The sequence below is a fragment of the Protomyctophum parallelum genome (genome assembly GCF_964188405.1).
Source record: "Protomyctophum parallelum genome assembly, chromosome: 3".
NCBI classification, from domain to species: Eukaryota; Metazoa; Chordata; class Actinopteri; order Myctophiformes; family Myctophidae; genus Protomyctophum; species Protomyctophum parallelum.
Window position 1 is genome coordinate 30,562,163 of NC_139698.1, and position 19,355 is coordinate 30,581,517.

Consider the following 19,355-nt stretch of genomic DNA (forward strand, 5'->3'; position numbering starts at 1 on the left):
CTGGATGCCAACGATGAACCTCTGCCCCAAACTTTCCAAAACGGCCTGTTATAGCGCCACCAAGAGGCCGCTTTGTGCAAAACAAGTTTTTGCACAGTACACCTACAGATTTTGTCCAAACATCACGCAAATTGGTACACAGTCTCTCTAGAGCCATTCAACGAAACCAGTCTTTCAGATTTCCAGAACGGCCTGTTATAGCGCCACCAGGAGGCCGCTTTGTGCAAAACAAGTTTTTGCACAGTACACCTACAGATTTTGTCCAAACATCACGCAAATTGGTACACAGTCTCTCTAGAGCCATTCAACGAAACCGGTCTTTCAGATTTCTCAGACTCCATCCTGATTGGTTAAGATTGGCTTCCAAAGCTCACAGGAGTGCTCAGTTTCAAACAAAATGCTGCAAATCATGAACACATCGCGTGATTTCCGTGAAATTGTGCACCCACATTCCCACTAGGCAGAGGACGAAATGCCACATGAACAATTTCAACTCAGCCTCAAGGTGGCGCTATAACTGGCCGAAAAGTGTTTTTACCTCTAACTGCACGGATCTGTGGATAACTTTGTATGCCAACTCCCTAGAGGCCAAGGAAAAACCTTTGCCTGGAATTCTTCACATCTGCTCATCCTGGTGGAGACCTGTGCCCAGTAGGGCACTTTTTCTAGTTGTTGATATTGCTTGCAGGGGAAAAGTTTCACAAAAAAAGAAGAAAGATGTGTATAGGCCTATCACAGAACAGATGTTTTATGCCCTTTTTCAGATAAGTCACTATGCTGCTTCCTCTACTCTGAGTGACCTGAATCAGTTCCCGTCCTTCTTTAGAACAATCCCAAATAATGACTTTCAGGTAAACAGTTGTACATGTTCCACACACTTTAACAAATACCTCTAGTGAGTGTAATTGATGGTAGGTCCGAGATTCATCCAATGGTGGAAGAAGTACACAGATGTTTGTATTAAGTAGTAATATCACAATTGAATTTACCTATATGACTAGCCTGCATTCAAAAACGTACTAGTGTATATAAGTATATTCACGTTTTTATGTTTTACTTTTTTTTGTCTAAAAACAGAAGCTCTAATTTTGAATATCTAGCCTAAGCACTACCTCAGAAAAAACTCATGCACAAATCTGTGTTTTTTCTTTTGCACAATATTTTGTTGAGAGAATAGGGAATATAGAGACCGATTCATTTCTGATCAGATTCAAATTCTTTAGGTGCGAGCTATGCTGCAGCTTATGATGCGGTTTGGATGGACCTGGGTAGGATTGCTGTTTAGTGATGATGCCTATGGCCGCAATGCTGGCCGAACCTTCCATTCTGACCTGGCCCGGTCTGCTCTGGGTTGTGTGGCTTATTCAGAAGCCCTGCCCTGGGACAATGACCTGGACAAACTGGACAGGATTGTCACTGTCATGAAGGAATCCACAGCTCGTGTGGTCATTGCGTTTGCATATGGAACCTATATGATAAATATCATGGACGAGGTTTGTTTTATTATCAGGGATTTGAAATGTATGTATGTAACCTTTCTTTGGCCAGGAAGGAGAGTTCTGATGAGATGAGAAACCTCTTTTGAAAATTATTATTATATATGAAATGGTTATAAGAAATTTGAAGTAAGTTGTGTGTGTGTGTGTGTGTGTGTGTGTGTGTGTGTGTGTGTGTGTGTGTGTGTGTGTGTGTGTGTGCGCCCACACCATCAACAGGTGGTAAGACAGAAAGTGACAGGTCTGCAATGGTTAGCGGCTGCAGGTTGGACGACACTTCCACATTTCCACACTCCTCGCTACATGCCGTACCTGTTGAGCACCGTAGGGGTCGCCATCCATCGTGGAGAGATACCAGGATTCAAGGACTTCTTGTTAAAAATACATCCTGGCAATGATCCTGACAATACACATGAAAACTCCATAGTGAGTAATTCGTTATTTCAAATATTTCTAGGGTAATTTTAGCATTTACTGCGGCTTTGCTGCCACTCCCCATCTCTATCCCTCAATTTCCTGTCACCATACTGTACACTATCCAATAAACAGAAAAAGCTTCCCCCCCCAAAAAAGTATAAAAGACAAACACACACATGTCCATGGTAGCCTACTGGTGACTGATATTGTCCTTCTAATGAATGAGGGGGCTGTGTTTTTCGATTACTATTCATTTTATTTTATTTTATAATTTATTTGAAGAAGAAGAAAATAGTAAATACACACATAATATTGAATCAAGTAACGTAAACACTGTCTGGAATGCACACAAACGCCTAAGTAGTTCAAAAATGAATATCCCCTTTTTTATGTAAATCCGCAAATGGCAACAAACCACTCCATTCCCATTGAAAAGCATTTTCAGAATCTGCCCTTATGGGCAGAATCAAAGTTCAGTGTGACGGCATTCTTAAGTCTTTGCGTTTCTTTAGGTGAGGCCGTTTTGGGGGCACACATTTCAGTGTAAATTTGCACCCCTTCCGTCAGAGTGGGTGGATGCTGGTGGAGAGCTGTGTACTGGACAAGAGGACCTAGGAAATTCAGAAACGACCCTTGTGGATGTGTCTGACCTGAGGCCAGAGTATAATATATACAAGGCTGTGTATGCTCTGGCCCATGCCCTCCATGACATGTTGCAGTGTGTGCCAGGAAGAGGGCCTTTCATTGGGCACAGCTGTGCCAGTTTGCAGACAATACAACCATGGCAGGTGTGATATGAATGTACAGTTTAGTCTCCTAATGTTTCTAGTTGTATTTTAATTTATATTAATAATACATCATTGATGACATTGGTAAATTGCATGAAAATGGTAGGATGGAAAAACTAGATAAAGTGCCCATCAGGGAACAGGTCTCCACCAGGCCATGTCAGGTTGTGGCCTCCTGGTGGCGCTATAATAGGCCAATGTGAAAAGGGTGCCATTTCTTCTTTTGCCTTGGATGGCAATTGGATGATTTGAGGCATTTTGTTCCAAAAATGTGTTTTGCAAAATTCCACCTGTTGGTGGCGCTATGACAGGCCAATGTGAAAAGGGTGGGATATATTCCTCAGCCTAGTAGGATAATCCGTGAAAGATTTCACGTAAATTGCACACTGCGTTCATGATTTGAGACTTGTTCAAAACGGGCTAATCCTGGAAACTTTGAAAGCCAATGTTCGCCAATTAGGATGGAATATGAAATATCGAACAGATCCGTCTTGAACACATGACTATAGAGATACTGTGTAACGATTTGCAGGGATTTTTGGACAGAATCTGGAGGAGTAATATAAAAAATTGTGTTTTACAAAAGAGGTTCATCATTGGCATCCAGGGAGTGTGTGTGCAAAATGTGGTGTCGACCAGGTTAACGGTGCCGGAGATTAGCTGGTAACAGACAGATGGGCACACACACACACACACACACACGGACAGACGGACGGACGGAGTGCAAAACATACTCTCAGTCTCTCTCCCCATGCCTTCGGCCTGGTGGAGAATCTTTTTTATATAGTGTTAGTAAATGTTAATGTGTTATAATGAAAGAATTTCATGCTGAAAAAAATACCCCCCATTTTTCTATAATGGCCAGATGATTTAATGACCCATTCATAGACGTTGTCTATGCAGTTGCAGTTTGCCAGTGCATTCATTATTGTGAATTCCCTTTTTGAACAAAAATGTTCATCAATTAGACCGAATTAGACCGTTCCTCACCCAGGAATCAGCCCAGCTCCTAATCCAGACAACAGTCTTGTCAAAACTCGACTATTGTAACTCCCTCCTTACTGGCCTACCAGCATGTGCACTTAAGCCTCTCCAGCTGATCCAAAATGCCGCAGCTCGCTTGGTCTTCAACCAGCCAAAATTCTCACATGTCTCCCCCCTGCTCCACTCCCTCCACTGGCTCCCGGTCGCTGCCCGCACAGAATACAATTGATTGATTGATTGATTGAAATATTTATTAACAGTTTGTAGAATTTACAGTACATTTTAAGCACAAACTCAATACAAAGACTGTCAACTGTGAGTGGACGACCCAATTAAGCATTACACTTGTTTACAACAGGGTCCACATTGTTCAATTCATCAAAACATTTAAAGACATACAAACATTTAGAGACATACAAATAGACATTTCTATGTAGCTAAATTCATCATATGGGAAGCAAAAAAGGGAAAAGATACAATATACAGTGAGGGAAAATGGGGTGGGGGGGTGGGGGGGATTCAGATTTTACAGAGGCCAGTTTCGAATTGCAGCCATCCGTAGGTGCCCTTTGAGAGCGGTTTTGAAGGAGTCAAGGGATTCACATGTCTTAATGACTGTTGGTAGGGCGTTCCACATTTTGGTGGCATAGGAGCGAAAAGAATTTAGTCCCTTGTTTGTGCCGAATCTGGGTTGTACATGGTTTGTTGCACTCCCTCTGGTGTTGTGGGTGTGGACTTCGTTTACATTAAGGAAGTATTTAGACAGGTACATGGGTATCTTGGTGGTGTATCGAATCTTGTGGACCAGACCCATTGCAAGATGCTGTACTCTGTCGTCGACCCTAAGCCATCCCAGCCAGTCAAAGTGGGCAGGGGTGAGGTGGGTTCGGGGGGTGAGGCCAAGTAGGAGCCTGACCAGTTTGTTTTGGGAGGTCTGGAGCCTTGTTTTAAGGGCCTTTGAGGTGCTGTGGTACCAAGAGGTGGATGCATAGTCAAAGAAACCTTGTACGAGGGCTCCTGTTAAGGTCTTCAAGGTGTTTTTGCTGACCAGTGAGGAGATCCTGTAAAGGAATCTTGTTCTTTGATTGACTTTTTTGATTACGTTGGTGGCCATCTTATCACCGGAAAGATTGGCCTCCAGGATGGAACCTAGGTAGGTAATTTGATCTTTTCGTGTGATAATATTGTCACCCACTCTAACCAAGAAGCCATCTGCCTTGCTGAGATTACTATTTGATCCGAAGAGGATGGATTCAGTTTTTCCCAGGTGTAAGGATAGTTTGTTATCAGCGAGCCAGGTGCAGATTCTACCGAGTTCAGAGCTGAGGGTCTTTTCAACCTGCAGTTTGTTCCTGTCCGAGACCAGCAGTGCTGAGTCATCTGCGAACAGGAACAAGCTGCAGTCACAAGCTGAAGTCATGTCGTTAACATATATTAGGAACAGTAAAGGCCCTAGTATGCTTCCTTGTGGGACGCCACAGCTCACTGGGAGGGGAGGGGACAGTGTTCCGTTCACCTCCACCATCTGTTCTCTCCCCTCCAGGTAGGATTGCATCCAGCTCACTGATGTGCTATCAAAACCAATAGCTTTAAGCTTGTTAACCAGTATGGAGTGGTTCACGGTGTCAAAAGCCTTTTGGAGGTCCAGCATGACCATGCCGCAGTATTTTCCAGCGTCCACCTCGTGTTTGATGTGGTCGCTCAAATAGAGGAGGCATGTGTCAGTGGAGTGGGATGTTCTGAAACCAGATTGGAACTCGTACAGCAATTTATTAGTGGCAAGATACTTTTCAACCTGTTCATAGACTATTTTTTCCATCACTTTCGAGATGGAGCTTAGAATAGAAATAGGGCGGTAGTTGCCGGGTTCTAATTTACTCCCTTTTTTGTACAAGGGGGTTACTTTGGCCAGTTTAAAATCTTGGGGGACCTGTCCCTGTTTGATGGAGAGGTTAACTATGTGGGTGATGACTGGAGCTATGGAAAAGGCTGAGTCTCTGAGAAATTTGGAGGGGATATTGTCATGGCCAGTGGCCTTGTGGGGTTGGAGGGCACTCAGTTTTTTAAGTACCTCCTCGGTTGTTACCATTGCCATTTTGAAATCATCTTTACAAACACCAAGGTTTTTGTAGAAGGCTTTGATGTGCTCTACACCAAAACGCCCAGAGTGGGAGGGCAGTTTGCTAACCAGCTTTGTTGCAATGTTTGTAAAGAAGATGTTCAGGTGGTTGGCTACATCAAGCTTGTCAGTGATGAGGGTGTTATTCGATTTGATGTTTATGTTAGTAAACCTGGTTTTTAGTTTCTGACCACAGCCTAGTTGGTTGTTTAGTAACTTCCAGAGTTCCCGAGGATTGTTTTTGATTTCCTCGGCTTTATCATTGATAAAGTTACATTTGGCAGATTTGGTCATGGCAATTACACCGTTTCTTAGCTTGTTACACTGGGTTTTTAGGTTGCACAGTTTGGTCTGGAGATTACTGTCGAAGCGCTTGGCTAGCATGGACTTGCATTTAAGAAGTTCAGAGCATTTGTTGTCTCTGGCTTTCATTGCAGTCAGTATGTCCGAATTCATCCATGGCTCCGAGCGGGTTTTGACCCTGATGGTTCTCAAAGGAGCCATGATGTTTAGTACTGATGTAAATTTGGTTTTAAAGCCAAGCCATGCTTCTTCGACTAGTGAGCTCCTGAGCACATCGGACCAATCCAGACTCTCCAGTTCTAGGTTAAAGGCCTCACTAGAGTAGGTTTTGAGGTCCCTAGATATGACTGTTTTGTGACAGTCAAACTTTAGTTTATGTATTTTGCGGGTACAGAAAATCATAAAATGATCACTGAGCCCACATACAATAACCCCTTTCTTGGAGATTCTGGATTTGTCCGAGGTCAGAATGAGATCAATGACAGTTTGAGTAGAATCACACACTCTTGTGGGTTGGGTAATTAGCTGACTGACACCATGCAGATCACAAAACCGACTAAATGACTTAAACACAGGTGCTTCCTTATGAAGCATATCCGTATTGTAGTCGCCAATCAGGATTTTCTCTACACATTCCTCCCCAGCTAAGCACCCCTCAAGTATATCATAGAACCCATTCTGATCGGGCGGTCTATAGACGGTGCCAACTAATACTGATTTAGCATTTTTGAAAATTAATTCAACCCACACAGTTTCAATTTCATCATGCTGTAAGTCAGTACGAGTAACATATTCAGTGTCTTTGTGAATATACATGCACACGCCACCGCCATGCCTGTTTCTGTCGTTCCTAATGATAGTATAGTTCTCTATTTCTATCTCTGGGTCCCTGGTGGACTCGTCCAGCTTTGTTTCAGAGAAACTTAGGATGTTTACCTTACCGCTTTGGAACACTTGTCTGACCTCAGCCAGTTTGGGTCCAAGGCTGTTGATGTTCAGGTGAAACAAATGGATTCCTTTGACGCTGGCAATACTGTTAATGTCCTCCATGTTAAAATAGGGAGGTCCATTGTTTATGTCTGCAGTAGTTGCGGCCGCGGGTAACCGTGGGGGGATGGTGGGGGGTGCCGGGAGTGGGGGGAGGGTGGGGGGTGCCGGGAGTTGGGCTGCGGGTGGGGGGAGGGGTCCCTCGTCAAAGTTTGAGGGCGTTGAGGGCTCTGGTGGGGTTGATTGAGCCATGGTCCCGACTGGAAAAAAAGCCGGGAAAGAACGCTGATGAGGCCGACAAGGTCTGATGCTGGCATTCAAGGCAACCAAAGGTATGGCTCCCCCATATCTTGCAAGTATGATTGAACCCTACAAACCCTCCCGCGCACTCAGATCAGCCAACGCAGGGAAGCTGGAAGTACCCTCACTAAAAACGCCGGGACAACGCTCCACACGTCCCAAACTCTTCTCCCTTCTGGCTCCAAAACTGTGGAATGCACTTCCCATTGCAGTCAGAACTGCAGCATCACTCCCAATCTTCCGCCGTAGTCTGAAAACCCACCTTTTTAGACTCCATCATGGCCCATAGCACTTACCCTACCCCCTTAGATAGCATTTCTGTAGACTTAGATAGCATCTGATACAGACTTATAGCATGTTATGTAGACGGCACTATAATTGCATTGTATATAGTCATAGCACGCCATAGTACATATGTATAGCATAGTAGTATATATATATATATATATATATATATATATATATATATATATATAGTTTATATGTATAGTCTCATAATATAGATATTCCACTGTTACTTTCTTAGCTTACGCATGTTTTATGATAAATGCTTTTGTGATGTATTCCCATGCTTTTGTTCTTGATTATTGTAAATCGCTCTGGATTAAGAGCGTCTGCTAAATGCCTAAATTGTAATTGTAAATTGTAATCAAAATCAACTTTTCATCAACCAAAGCAATAATGATAATAATAATCATGCCAAAGACCCATACTTGAGCCCAATCTACTCTATATTGAGCTCAAGTACCGCCCACACCTGATCCCTCAGGCACAGATGGATTGTTTTGTAAATAATGCAAGGGTGAAGTTTATACAATGGTCCATCTCAATGTAACTATTGTGCATATTGTATGAAGTAGGTTTTTGAAAGTCTCTTCAGCTTCATAATTTTACAATTTCTAGCTTGTATATTACCTGGAAAAGGTCAACTTCACCACGTCATTTGGTGATGATGTATCATTTGATGAGAATGGTGATGTTTTACCAATCTGGGATATCGTGAACTGGGTGTGGCTCCCTGATGGAAGCACTAAGGTTCACAATGTGGGTGTGGTCAAGAAATCTACCTCCGCAGGTGAAGAACTCATCCTTGACGAAGACATAATCTTCTGGAACTTTGAATACTCAAAGGTTACTAAAATAGCTAATGTCAAATTATTTCATAATTTGAATGTAATTTAGTTTGGACTGAAATTGATGATGTTTTACTTTCCTCTGTAGCCTCCTCGGTCAGTGTGCAGTGAGAGCTGTTCACCTGGAACCCGTGTGGCCAGAAGGAAAGGGCAACCAGTCTGCTGCTTTGACTGCATTGCTTGCTCAGAGGGAGAAATCAGCAATGAGACCGGTAGGTTTACATCATGTATGTACAGTAGGTTATCTGTAGAATTTAGAATTGTACTGTAATCTGTCCCTTTACTTCTCTTTATTAGACTCTAGAGAGTGCACCAGTTGTCCAGAGGACTTCTGGTCTAGTCCCCAGCGTGACCACTGTATCCCTAAGAGTGTGGAGTTCCTCTCCTACAATGAGGCCCTGGGTATCTCCTTGACAACCATTTCATTATTAGGCACAGTTATCTGCGCAACTGTCCTGGGAATCTTCATTTATTATCGAAACACACCTATGGTACGAGCCAACAACTCCGAACTCAGCTACCAACTTTTGATGTCACTGAAACTATGTTTCTTGTGCTCACTTCTGTTCATTGGCCGCCCCAGGCTCTGGACTTGCCAAATGAGGCATGCAGCATTTGGTATCAGCTTTGTACTATGTGTCTCATGTATCCTGGTAAAGACTATGGTGGTGTTGGCTGTAGGAACTGTTCTGCCTCACCAACTCCTCATAAAAACACACAATACCACAGTGATAAGATAGTCTATGAGTGTGCTGTGGGATCAACAGTTGGTTTTGGAGTGTTGTTAGGTTATATTGGTTTTCTGGCCCTACTCAGCTTCCTCCTAGCATTCATGGCAAGAAATCTTCCAGACAACTTCAATGAAGCCAAGTTAATCACTTTCAGCATGTTGATCTTCTGTGCCGTGTGGATAGCCTTCATTCCTGCATATATCAGCTCTCCAGGAAAATATGCAGAGGTAGTGGAAGTATTTGCTATTTTAGCATCTAGTTCTGGTGTGTTGGTGGCATTGTTTGGACCGAAGTGTTATATCATCCTTTTGAAACCAGAGAGAAACACTAAGAAGTCTATCATGGGTCGAGGCACCTCCAAGACATAGAAGCAGAAATTCAATCACAAAACAGTTCATCTGTGTGTATTTTACAACGATAAGTTTATAAAAATATATGTGATTGTCAATAAATTAGTAGTATAATCTTATGTCTGCCAGATTAAACTGAAATTAGTAATCCAGTTAGAGACACCAACATGTATTATCTATCTTGAAGAAAAGTTGATCATACTACTTTAAGTTTGGTGAACAGACCAATTAAAAAAGAACTAAAAGAAGAGTCAAATCATGCGTTGCCATGACATTGGTCCAATGGCTCTTTATTTCAAAGCACATTCGGTCATGACTGTGCTCAAATCAACCCCAACCCTAAACCTAAAACCTCACACTAACCTAACATTTGTCGAACTATTGGAGGTTCTAAATGGTTTGTCAGACTAATGGGCAATTGTATATAGGGTTCAAATTTGCAAACGTACCCTTTCATAACACCAACCATTACATGTAGGCCTACTTGTTTTTGTTCTCTACAATTTTTGAAACTTCTGGCCGAACTCTAGAAGCTTGCACTCAGCTGCTATAATAGAAATATTATAAATAGAACCTACCATTAATTGAATGTCTAAATCTTTTTGACATTGACATTTTTGAGGGGCGCTAGCCTCTCCTATGCCCAGCTATGTGTGTTTGTGTGTACCACATCTTTGATTATTTGATTGGCTGAGCACAGAATGTGATGTATAATGATTTATGATGATGTAAATGACGATAAGAGCGCCCCTCACTTCACACAAGTGTGATTTCTATTTTGTATTCCTGACTGTTGCCCTGTTGTTCGAGTTGTTTGAGTGTTGAATTTGTAATGGAGCACAATGGAAACTCTTCCAAACTCTTTGTACTGCTGTACTTAAACAAATAAATAAAATTAAAAATAAAATGTTCAATCCATTACTCAGATGACCTGTGCTGTATGTAGTCAGTCACCATTTGCAGGAAGAATGCATGCAGTCTTGGTGAGATTAAATACCCTGCCCAATTGGTCAGCTGACTGCCACATCAGCGAATGACATGTGGGACTGCAAACATTGTATACACCCACATAGTAATGCAGCATATTAACCCCTCAAATACATTTATATCCCTTGAGCATAGCATGAACACGCTCGAGTATATCTGACAGAACTAACTCCGCAAGCTACACACTTCCACCTGTAAACCTGTGATATGACAAATAAAACAAATTCTGATTCTAACCTGGACTTGAGAGTGTATGAAAATGGGACACTGAGTTGGATTAACACTGAGGATTTTACATGAAAAATGGGGGTCTGTGGCTTGGCCTAAATTTGCATAACTGGGTCCTTGAAATTAAAACGTTTGAGAACCACAGCGATAACAAACTCTAACCGGTGTAGCTAAGGACCCAAAATTTGACGGCTGTCTACTGTATATGCCTGTCTAATGTGTCTCTAACGTGCTTTTATATGGTACAGGTGAAAACGGATGCTGGTCATCAAAACTAATACTTCTCATCTGAAACCCACCAGTCAATACCGTAATGCTTATTTAGGGTATTTTGATGTATTATCTGTCTGTATTATGACGCTCTACAATAGACCTAGCTACAGTAGTACATAATGGCACCCTTGTGTCCATGTTGTTAATTAATTGTTGTTAATTAAACTGGGGGTCCATGAAATTCAAAGTTTCCAAAGCCCTGCCTCTCTCTGCCCAGATGGGCGTTGTGACACATTACGTAATGACATGATTTGACAGAATGGATGACATAGCGTATAAAGTACATAGTGTATAAAATGTAAGAACTGCACAAAGGTAAATGGGAGAGGAGGTTAGACAGAGGACAGTCATGTCGGCTTGTGTAGACACACACCTGCTTTCATACCTGTACTTGTATTTGACGCTGTTCTCTTTTTTCTCTCCTTTGTATTCTTCACCTAACTCCTCATGTCAGATACAGGCACAGTTTAAGCTGAACAGAATGTACAAGCCTGGGGACGTCATTCTGGGCGGCTTGTTTGAGTTCCATTTATCTTCAGTCTTTCCAGAGCTGTCTTTCACCTCCAAGCCACACGAGTTCAGTTGCTTTAGGTGAGTAGCAATGTAACAATGAAATTGTTTGACCGTGGAATCCCATCTGAAAAGATATTTTTGAGAATAAAACATTTTTTTTTCCAAATTGTCTAGATTTTCCAAATTTTAATTTGAAATAGCTACAACTTGTAGATCAGCTATTTTCGAATGATTGATGATGAGATAGGATTAAAGTTGTCAAACTGATTTTGATGATGTATTAGCAAAACTGGAGAAGGGTTCAGGCAGGCCCAGGCCCAGGCTTATGCAATAACTGAAATCAACAAAAAACCCAGTTTACTGCCCAATGTGACTCTGGGATATATCCTCTATGATTCCTGTTTGACGACTGAAGTTGATTTCCGCGGAGCCATGTCACTGGTCAGTGGCAGAGAGGAGCACTTTCAATTGGATGAGAGCTGTGTTGGGTCTCCTCCCGTGCTAGGAATTGTGGGTCCTAGTACCTCATCCAGTGCTATTGCTCTCTCTAGAATATTAGGTTTATACAGAGTACCCATGGTAAGTTTTCTAATGCCCTGTCACCATGATCCATTTAATTTTGTTTATTTGGTTATTCACAAATGTAAAATATGATAATTAGGCCAGTCAATCTAAACTAAAAAAGGGGTTGAGCAAAATACATTGCAATAGTAATCGTTCAAGACCATAGCCACTTGCCCAAATGTGATGACGTCATCAAGACCTCATGAAGACGGCTATGGCCGTTTTTAGCCGAAGGAGTTTTTTTCGTGCAAAACGAATGCTTGCAATTGATTCAGAATCATGAATAACCCCTAGTTCTACATGTCACATGCTACTTAAAGCATAATTTAATAGGTTTTCAATGGTACCCCAACCCCAAATTTACCATGATCCACTATTGCAATTTCTTTTGGGTCAAATCTTAGATTGACTGGCCTAAATGTATCAGTGTTAGAACTGAAGTATAACTTTTGACTTATGGCTCATAGGAATCCTACAGCCCCCTGACAGTGTCGCTGTCCATGGTGCTATTATACATTGTTATAATAATATGGGGTAGGGCAGATTGTGTTAAAAGAGCACATTGTGCTCCAATTGGTTTCTGAAAAATTCAGATCACATTGATTGAAAAAGGCAATGCCTGCCCTCCTTGTTTAAAGAATAAAGGCAATCAAGATTTGATCAAAAAACAAAGACAAGGACAACAACAAAAGCAACAAAACCCCCATATTTTCTCAAATGTTGCTGGGTTCCTCCGTACATTGTATACAATCTTTTCAGGAGTACAATATGAAGTTAACTCGTTCAACTAATGTCTCTGAGAGTTTCCAGCCAACAAAATAAAGTATGTCTTATGATTGCTTAATGCGAGTCCCTGTATGTCACCCAATATCCAGATCCTAGGATCAGGTACTATGTCACACCCTACTACTTCTGAAGTTGTTCTAACTATGTATTTCCAGAACTCCTCCAAGCATGGACAGCTCCACAGCATATGAAGTCAATCTCCATCAGAGATTTTGCATCTCTGGCAGTTGGGGGAATCATTATTGAATATTCTGTGTAATCTATGTGGAGTATAATGGGTTTTATTTCAAATGTTAAACTGCATTTGTCTGTGTTTACTGTTTAGTGGAGATTAAGAAAGTCTGAGAGCACTCAAGTAAGTTATGCCAATCAATGTCATCATAAATAAACCCCAAATCAGCTTCCCATTTTCCCTTTACAGGCATATTATTGTTGATATTGCTTGCAGGGGAAAAGTTTCACAAAAAAAGAAGAAAGATGTGTATAGGCCTATCACAGAACAGATGTTTTATGCCCTTTTTCAGATAAGTCACTATGCTGCTTCCTCTACTCTGAGTGACCTGAATCAGTTCCCGTCCTTCTTTAGAACAATCCCAAATAATGACTTTCAGGTAAACAGTTGTACATGTTCCACACACTTTAACAAATACCTCTAGTGAGTGTAATTGATGGTAGGTCCGAGATTCATCCAATGGTGGAAGAAGTACACAGATGTTTGTATTAAGTAGTAATATCACAATTTACCTATATGACTAGCCTGCATTCAAAAACGTACTAGTGTATATAAGTATATTCAAGTTTTTATGTTTTACTTTTTTTTGTCTAAAAACAGAAGCTCTAATTTTGAATATCTAGCCTAAGCACTACCTCAGAAAAAACTCATGCACAAATCTGTGTTTTTTCTTTTGCACAATATTTTGTTGAGAGAATAGGGAATATAGAGACCGATTCATTTCTGATCAGATTCAAATTCTTTAGGTGCGAGCTATGCTGCAGCTTATGATGCGGTTTGGATGGACCTGGGTAGGATTGCTGTTTAGTGATGATGCCTATGGCCGCAATGCTGGCCGAACCTTCCATTCTGAGCTGGCCCTGTCTGCTCTGGGTTGTGTGGCTTATTCAGAAGCCCTGCCCTGGGACAATGACCTGGACAAACTGGACAGGATTGTCACTGTCATGAAGGAATCCACAGCTCGTGTGGTCATTGCGTTTGCATATGGAACCTATATGATAAATATCATGGACGAGGTTTGTTTTATTATCAGGGATTTGAAATGTATGTATGTAACCTTTCTTTGACCAGGAAGGAGAGTTCTGATGAGATGAGAAACCTCTTTTGAAAATAATTATTATATATGAAATGGTTATAAGACATTTGAAGTAAGTTACACTGAAGGAAATGCATTGCTTCATATATCATATTATTGTGTGTGTGTGTGTGTGTGTGTGTGTGTGTGTGTGTGTGTGTGTGTGTGTGTGTGTGTGTGTGTGTGTGTGTGTGTGTGTGTGTGTGTGTGTGTGTGTGTGTGTGTGTGTGTGTGTGTGTGTGTGTGTGTGTGTGTGTGTGTGTGCGCGCCCACACCATCAACAGGTGGTAAGACAGAAAGTGACAGGTCTGCAATGGTTAGCGGCTGCAGGTTGGACGACACTTCCACATTTCCACACTCCTCGCTACATGCCGTACCTGTTGAGCACCCTAGGGGTCGCCATCCATCGTGGAGAGATACCAGGATTCAAGGACTTCTTGTTAAAAATACATCCTGGCAATGATCCTGACAATACACATGAAAACTCCATAGTGAGTAATTCGTTATTTCAAACATTTCTAGGGTAATTTTAGCATTTACTGCGGCTTTGCTGCCACTCCCCATCTCTATCCCTCAATTTCCTGTCACCATACTGTACACTATCCAATAAACAGAAAAAGCTTCCCCCCCAAAAAAAGTATAAAAGACAAACACACACATGTCCATGGTAGCCTACTGGTGACTGATATTGTCCTTCTAATGAATGAGGGGGCTGTGTTTTTCGATTACTTTTTCATTTTATTTTATTTTATAATTTATTTGAAGAAGAAGAAAATAGTAAATACACACATAATATTGAATCAAGTAACCTAAACACTGTCTGGAATGCACACAAACGCCTAAGTAGTTCAAAAATGAATATCCCCTTTTTTGTGTAAATCCGCAAATGGCAACAAACCACTCCATTCCCATTGAAAAGCATTGTCAGAATCTGCCCTTATGGGCAGAATCAAAGTTCAGTGTGACGGCATTCTTAAGTCTTTGCGTTTCTTTAGGTGAGGCAGTTTTGGGAGCACACATTTCAGTGTAAATTTGCACCCCTTCCGTCAGAGTGGGTGGATGCTGGTGGAGAGCTGTGTACTGGACAAGAGGACCTAGGAAATTCAGAAACGAACCTTGTGGATGTGTCTGACCTGAGGCCAGAGTATAATATATACAAGGCTGTGTATGCTCTGGCCCATGCCCTCCATGACATGTTGCAGTGTGTGCCAGGAAGAGGGCCTTTCATTGGGCACAGCTGTGCCAGTTTGCAGACAATACAACCATGGCAGGTGTGATATGATTGTACAGTTTCTCCTAATGTTTCTAGTTGTAGTCTAATTTATATTAATAATACATATTTAAATGTGACATTGGTAAATTGCATGAAAATGGTAGGATGGAAAAACTAGATAAAGTGCCCATCAGGGAACAGGTCTCCACCAGGCCATGTCAGGTTGTGGGCTCCTGGTGGCGCTATAATAGGCCAATGTGAAAAGGGTGCCATTTCTTCTTTTGCCTTGGATGGCAATTGGATGATTTGAGGCATTTTGTTCCAAAAATGTGTTTTGCAAAATTCCACCTGTTGGTGGCGCTATGACAGGCCAATGTGAAAAGGGTGGGATATATTCCTCAGCCTAGTAGGATAATCCGTGAAAGATTTCACGTAAATTGCACACTGCGTTCATGATTTGAGACTTTTTGTTCAAAACGGGCTAATCCTGCAAACTTTGAAAGCCAATGTTCGCCAATTAGGATGGAATATGAAATATCGAACAGATCCGTCTTGAACACATGACTATAGAGATACTGTGTAACGATTTGCAGGGATTTTTGGACAGAATCTGGAGGAGTAATATAAAAAATTGTGTTTTACAAAAGAGGTTCATCATTGGCATCCAGGGAGTGTGTGTGCAAAATGTGGTATCGACCAGGTTAACAGTGCCGGAGATTAGCTGGTAACAGACAGACGGGCACACACACACACACACACACACACACGGACGGACGGACGGAGTGCAAAACATACTCTCAGTCTCAGTCTCTCTCCCCATGCCTTCGGCCTGGTGGAGAATCTTTTTTATATAGTGTTAGTAAATGTTAATGTGTTATAATTAAAGAATTTCATGCTGAAAAAAATACCCCCCTTTTTTCTATAATGGCCAGATGATTTAATGACCCATTCATAAACGTTGTCTATGCAGTTGCAGTTTGCCAGTGCATTCATTATTGTGAATTCCCTTTTTGAACAAAAATGTTCATCAAAATCGACTTTTCATCAACCAAAGCAATAATGATAATAATAATCATGCCAAAGACCCATACTTGAGCCCAATCTACTCTATATTGAGCTCAAGTACCGCCCACACCTGATCCCTCAGGCACAGATGGATTGTTTTGTAAATAATGCAAGGGTGAAGTTTATACAATGGTCCATCTCAATGTAACTATTGTGCATATTGTATGAAGTAGGTTTTTGAAAGTTTCTTCAGCTTCATAATTTTACAATTTCTAGCTTGTATATTACCTGGAAAAGGTCAACTTCACCACGTCATTTGGTGATGATGTATCATTTGATGAGAATGGTGATGTTTTACCAATCTGGGATATCGTGAACTGGGTGTGGCTCCCTGATGGAAGCACTAAGGTTCACAATGTGGGTGTGGTCAAGAAATCTACCTCCGCAGGTGAAGAACTCATCCTTGACGAAGACATAATCTTCTGGAACTTTGAATACTCAAAGGTTACTAAAATAGCTAATGTCAAATTATTTCATAATTTGAATGTAATTTAGTTTGGACTGAAATTGATGATGTTTTACTTTCCTCTGTAGCCTCCTCGGTCAGTGTGCAGTGAGAGCTGTTCACCTGGAACCCGTGTGGCCAGAAGGAAAGGGCAACCAGTCTGCTGCTTTGACTGCATCGCTTGCTCTCAGGGAGAAATCAGCAATGAGACCGGTAGGTTTACATCATGTATGTACAGTAGGTTATCTGTAGAATTTAGAATTGTACTGTAATCTGTCTCTTTACTTCTCTATATTAGACTCTAGAGAGTGCACCAGTTGTCCAGAGGACTTCTGGTCTAGTCCCCAGCGTGACCACTGTATCCCTAAGAGTGTGGAGTTCCTCTCCTACAATGAGGCCCTGGGTATCTCCTTGACAACTATTTCATTATTAGGCACACTTATCTGCGCCACTGTCCTGGGAATCTTCATTTATTATCGAAACACACCTATGGTACGAGCCAACAACTCCGAACTCAGCTACCAACTTTTGGTGTCACTGAAACTATGTTTCTTGTGCTCACTTCTGTTCATTGGCCGCCCCAGGCTCTGGACTTGCCAAATGAGGCATGCAGCATTTGGTATCAGCTTTGTACTATGTGTCTCATGTATCCTGGTAAAGACTATGGTGGTGTTGGCTGTGTTCAAGGCCTCCAAGCCTGGGGGTGCAGACATTATGAAGTGGTTCGGTGCCATGCAGCAGAGAGGAACTGTTCTGGGTCTTACTCTCATCCAGGCAACAATCTGCATAGCCTGGCTTGTGTCTGCCTCACCAACTCCTCATAAAAACACACAATACCACAGTGATAAGATAGTCTATGAGTGTGCTGTGGGATCAACAGTTGGTTTTGGAGTGTTGTTAGGTTATATTGGTTTACTGGCCCTACTCAGCTTCCTCCTAGCATTCATGGCAAGAAATCTTCCAGACAACTTCAATGAAGCCAAGTTAATCACTTTCAGCATGTTGATCTTTTGTGCCGTGTGGATAGCCTTCATTCCTGCATATATCAGCTCTCCAGGCAAATATGCAGAGGTAGTGGAAGTATTTGCTATTTTAGCATCTAGTTCTGGTGTGTTGGTGGCATTGTTTGGACCGAAGTGTTATATCATCCTTTTGAAACCAGAGAGAAACACTAAGAAGTCTATCATGGGTCGAGGCACCTCCAAGACATAGAAGCAGAAATTCAATCACAAAACAGTTCATCTGTGTGTATTTTACGACGATAAGTTTATAAAAAAATATATTTGATTGTTAATAAGTAGTATAATCTTATGTCTGCCAGATTAAACTGAAATTAGTAATCCAGTTAGAGACAGCAACATGTATTATCTAAAGTTGATCATACTACAGACCAATTAAAAAAGAACAAAAAAAAGAAGAGAACCTACCATTAATTGAATGTTATGCAAGTCTAAATCTTTTTGACATTGACATTTTTGAGGGGCGCTAGCCTCTCCTATGCCCAGCTATGTGTGTTTGTGTGTGTACCGCATTTTTGATTATTTGATTGACTGAGCACAGAATGTGATGTATGATGATGTAAATGACGATAAGAGCGCCCCTCACTTCACACAAGTGTGATTTCTATTTTGTATTGCTGACTGTTGCCCTGTTGTTCGAGTTGTTTGAGTGTTGAATTTGTAATGGAGCACAATGGAAACTCTTCCAAACTCTTTGTACTGCTGTACTTGTCAATAAAATGTTCAATCCATTACTCAGATGACCTGTGCTGTATGTAGTCAGTCACCATATGCAGAAGGAAGGCAGGAAGAATGCATGCAGTCTAGGTGAGATTAAATACCCTGCCCAATTGGTCAGCTGACTGCCACATCAGCGAATGGCATGTGGGACTGCAAACACTGTATACACCCACATGCAGCATACTGTATTAACCCCTCAAATACATTTATATCCCTTGAGCATAGCATGAACACGCTCGAGTATCTGACTGAACTAACTCCGCAAGCTACGCATCATTTCCTTTTTGTGATGGTGCGCACATGAACAAAAATCAAAAATATATAATTTCACCCACTTCCACCTGTAAACCTGTGATATAACAAATAAAACAAATTCTGATTCTAACCTGGATTTGAGAGTGTATGAAAATGGGACACTGAGTTAGATTAACACTGAGGATTGTACATAAGTAATGGGGGACCTAATGCATAACTTGGGGTCCTTGAAATTAAAACGTTTGAGAATCACAGTGATAACAAACTAACCGGTGTAGCTAAGGACCCAAAATTTGACGGCTGTCTACTGTATATGCCTGTCTAATGTGTCTATAAAGTGCTTTTATATGGTACAGGTGAAAAAGGATGCTG

The 19,355-nt window shown here is 41.5% G+C and overlaps 1 protein-coding gene across 1 annotated transcript; it reads left to right on the forward strand.

The window, feature by feature from the left end:
- The first annotated feature begins 1,858 nt into the window (after positions 1 to 1,858).
- LOC310856653 (extracellular calcium-sensing receptor-like) lies at positions 1,859 to 18,240 on the forward strand. The gene is made up of 11 exons (XM_083762124.1): positions 1,859 to 1,922; positions 8,616 to 8,739; positions 11,551 to 11,687; positions 11,894 to 12,119; positions 13,484 to 13,570; positions 13,938 to 14,207; positions 14,551 to 14,757; positions 15,262 to 15,537; positions 16,761 to 16,988; positions 17,079 to 17,202; positions 17,288 to 18,240. Exons 1-11 carry the CDS (start codon positions 1,891 to 1,893, stop codon positions 18,199 to 18,201), a joined length of 2,625 nt encoding a protein of 874 aa, XP_083618250.1. The 5' UTR covers positions 1,859 to 1,890; the 3' UTR covers positions 18,202 to 18,240.
- The last annotated feature ends 1,115 nt before the right edge of the window (positions 18,241 to 19,355 follow it).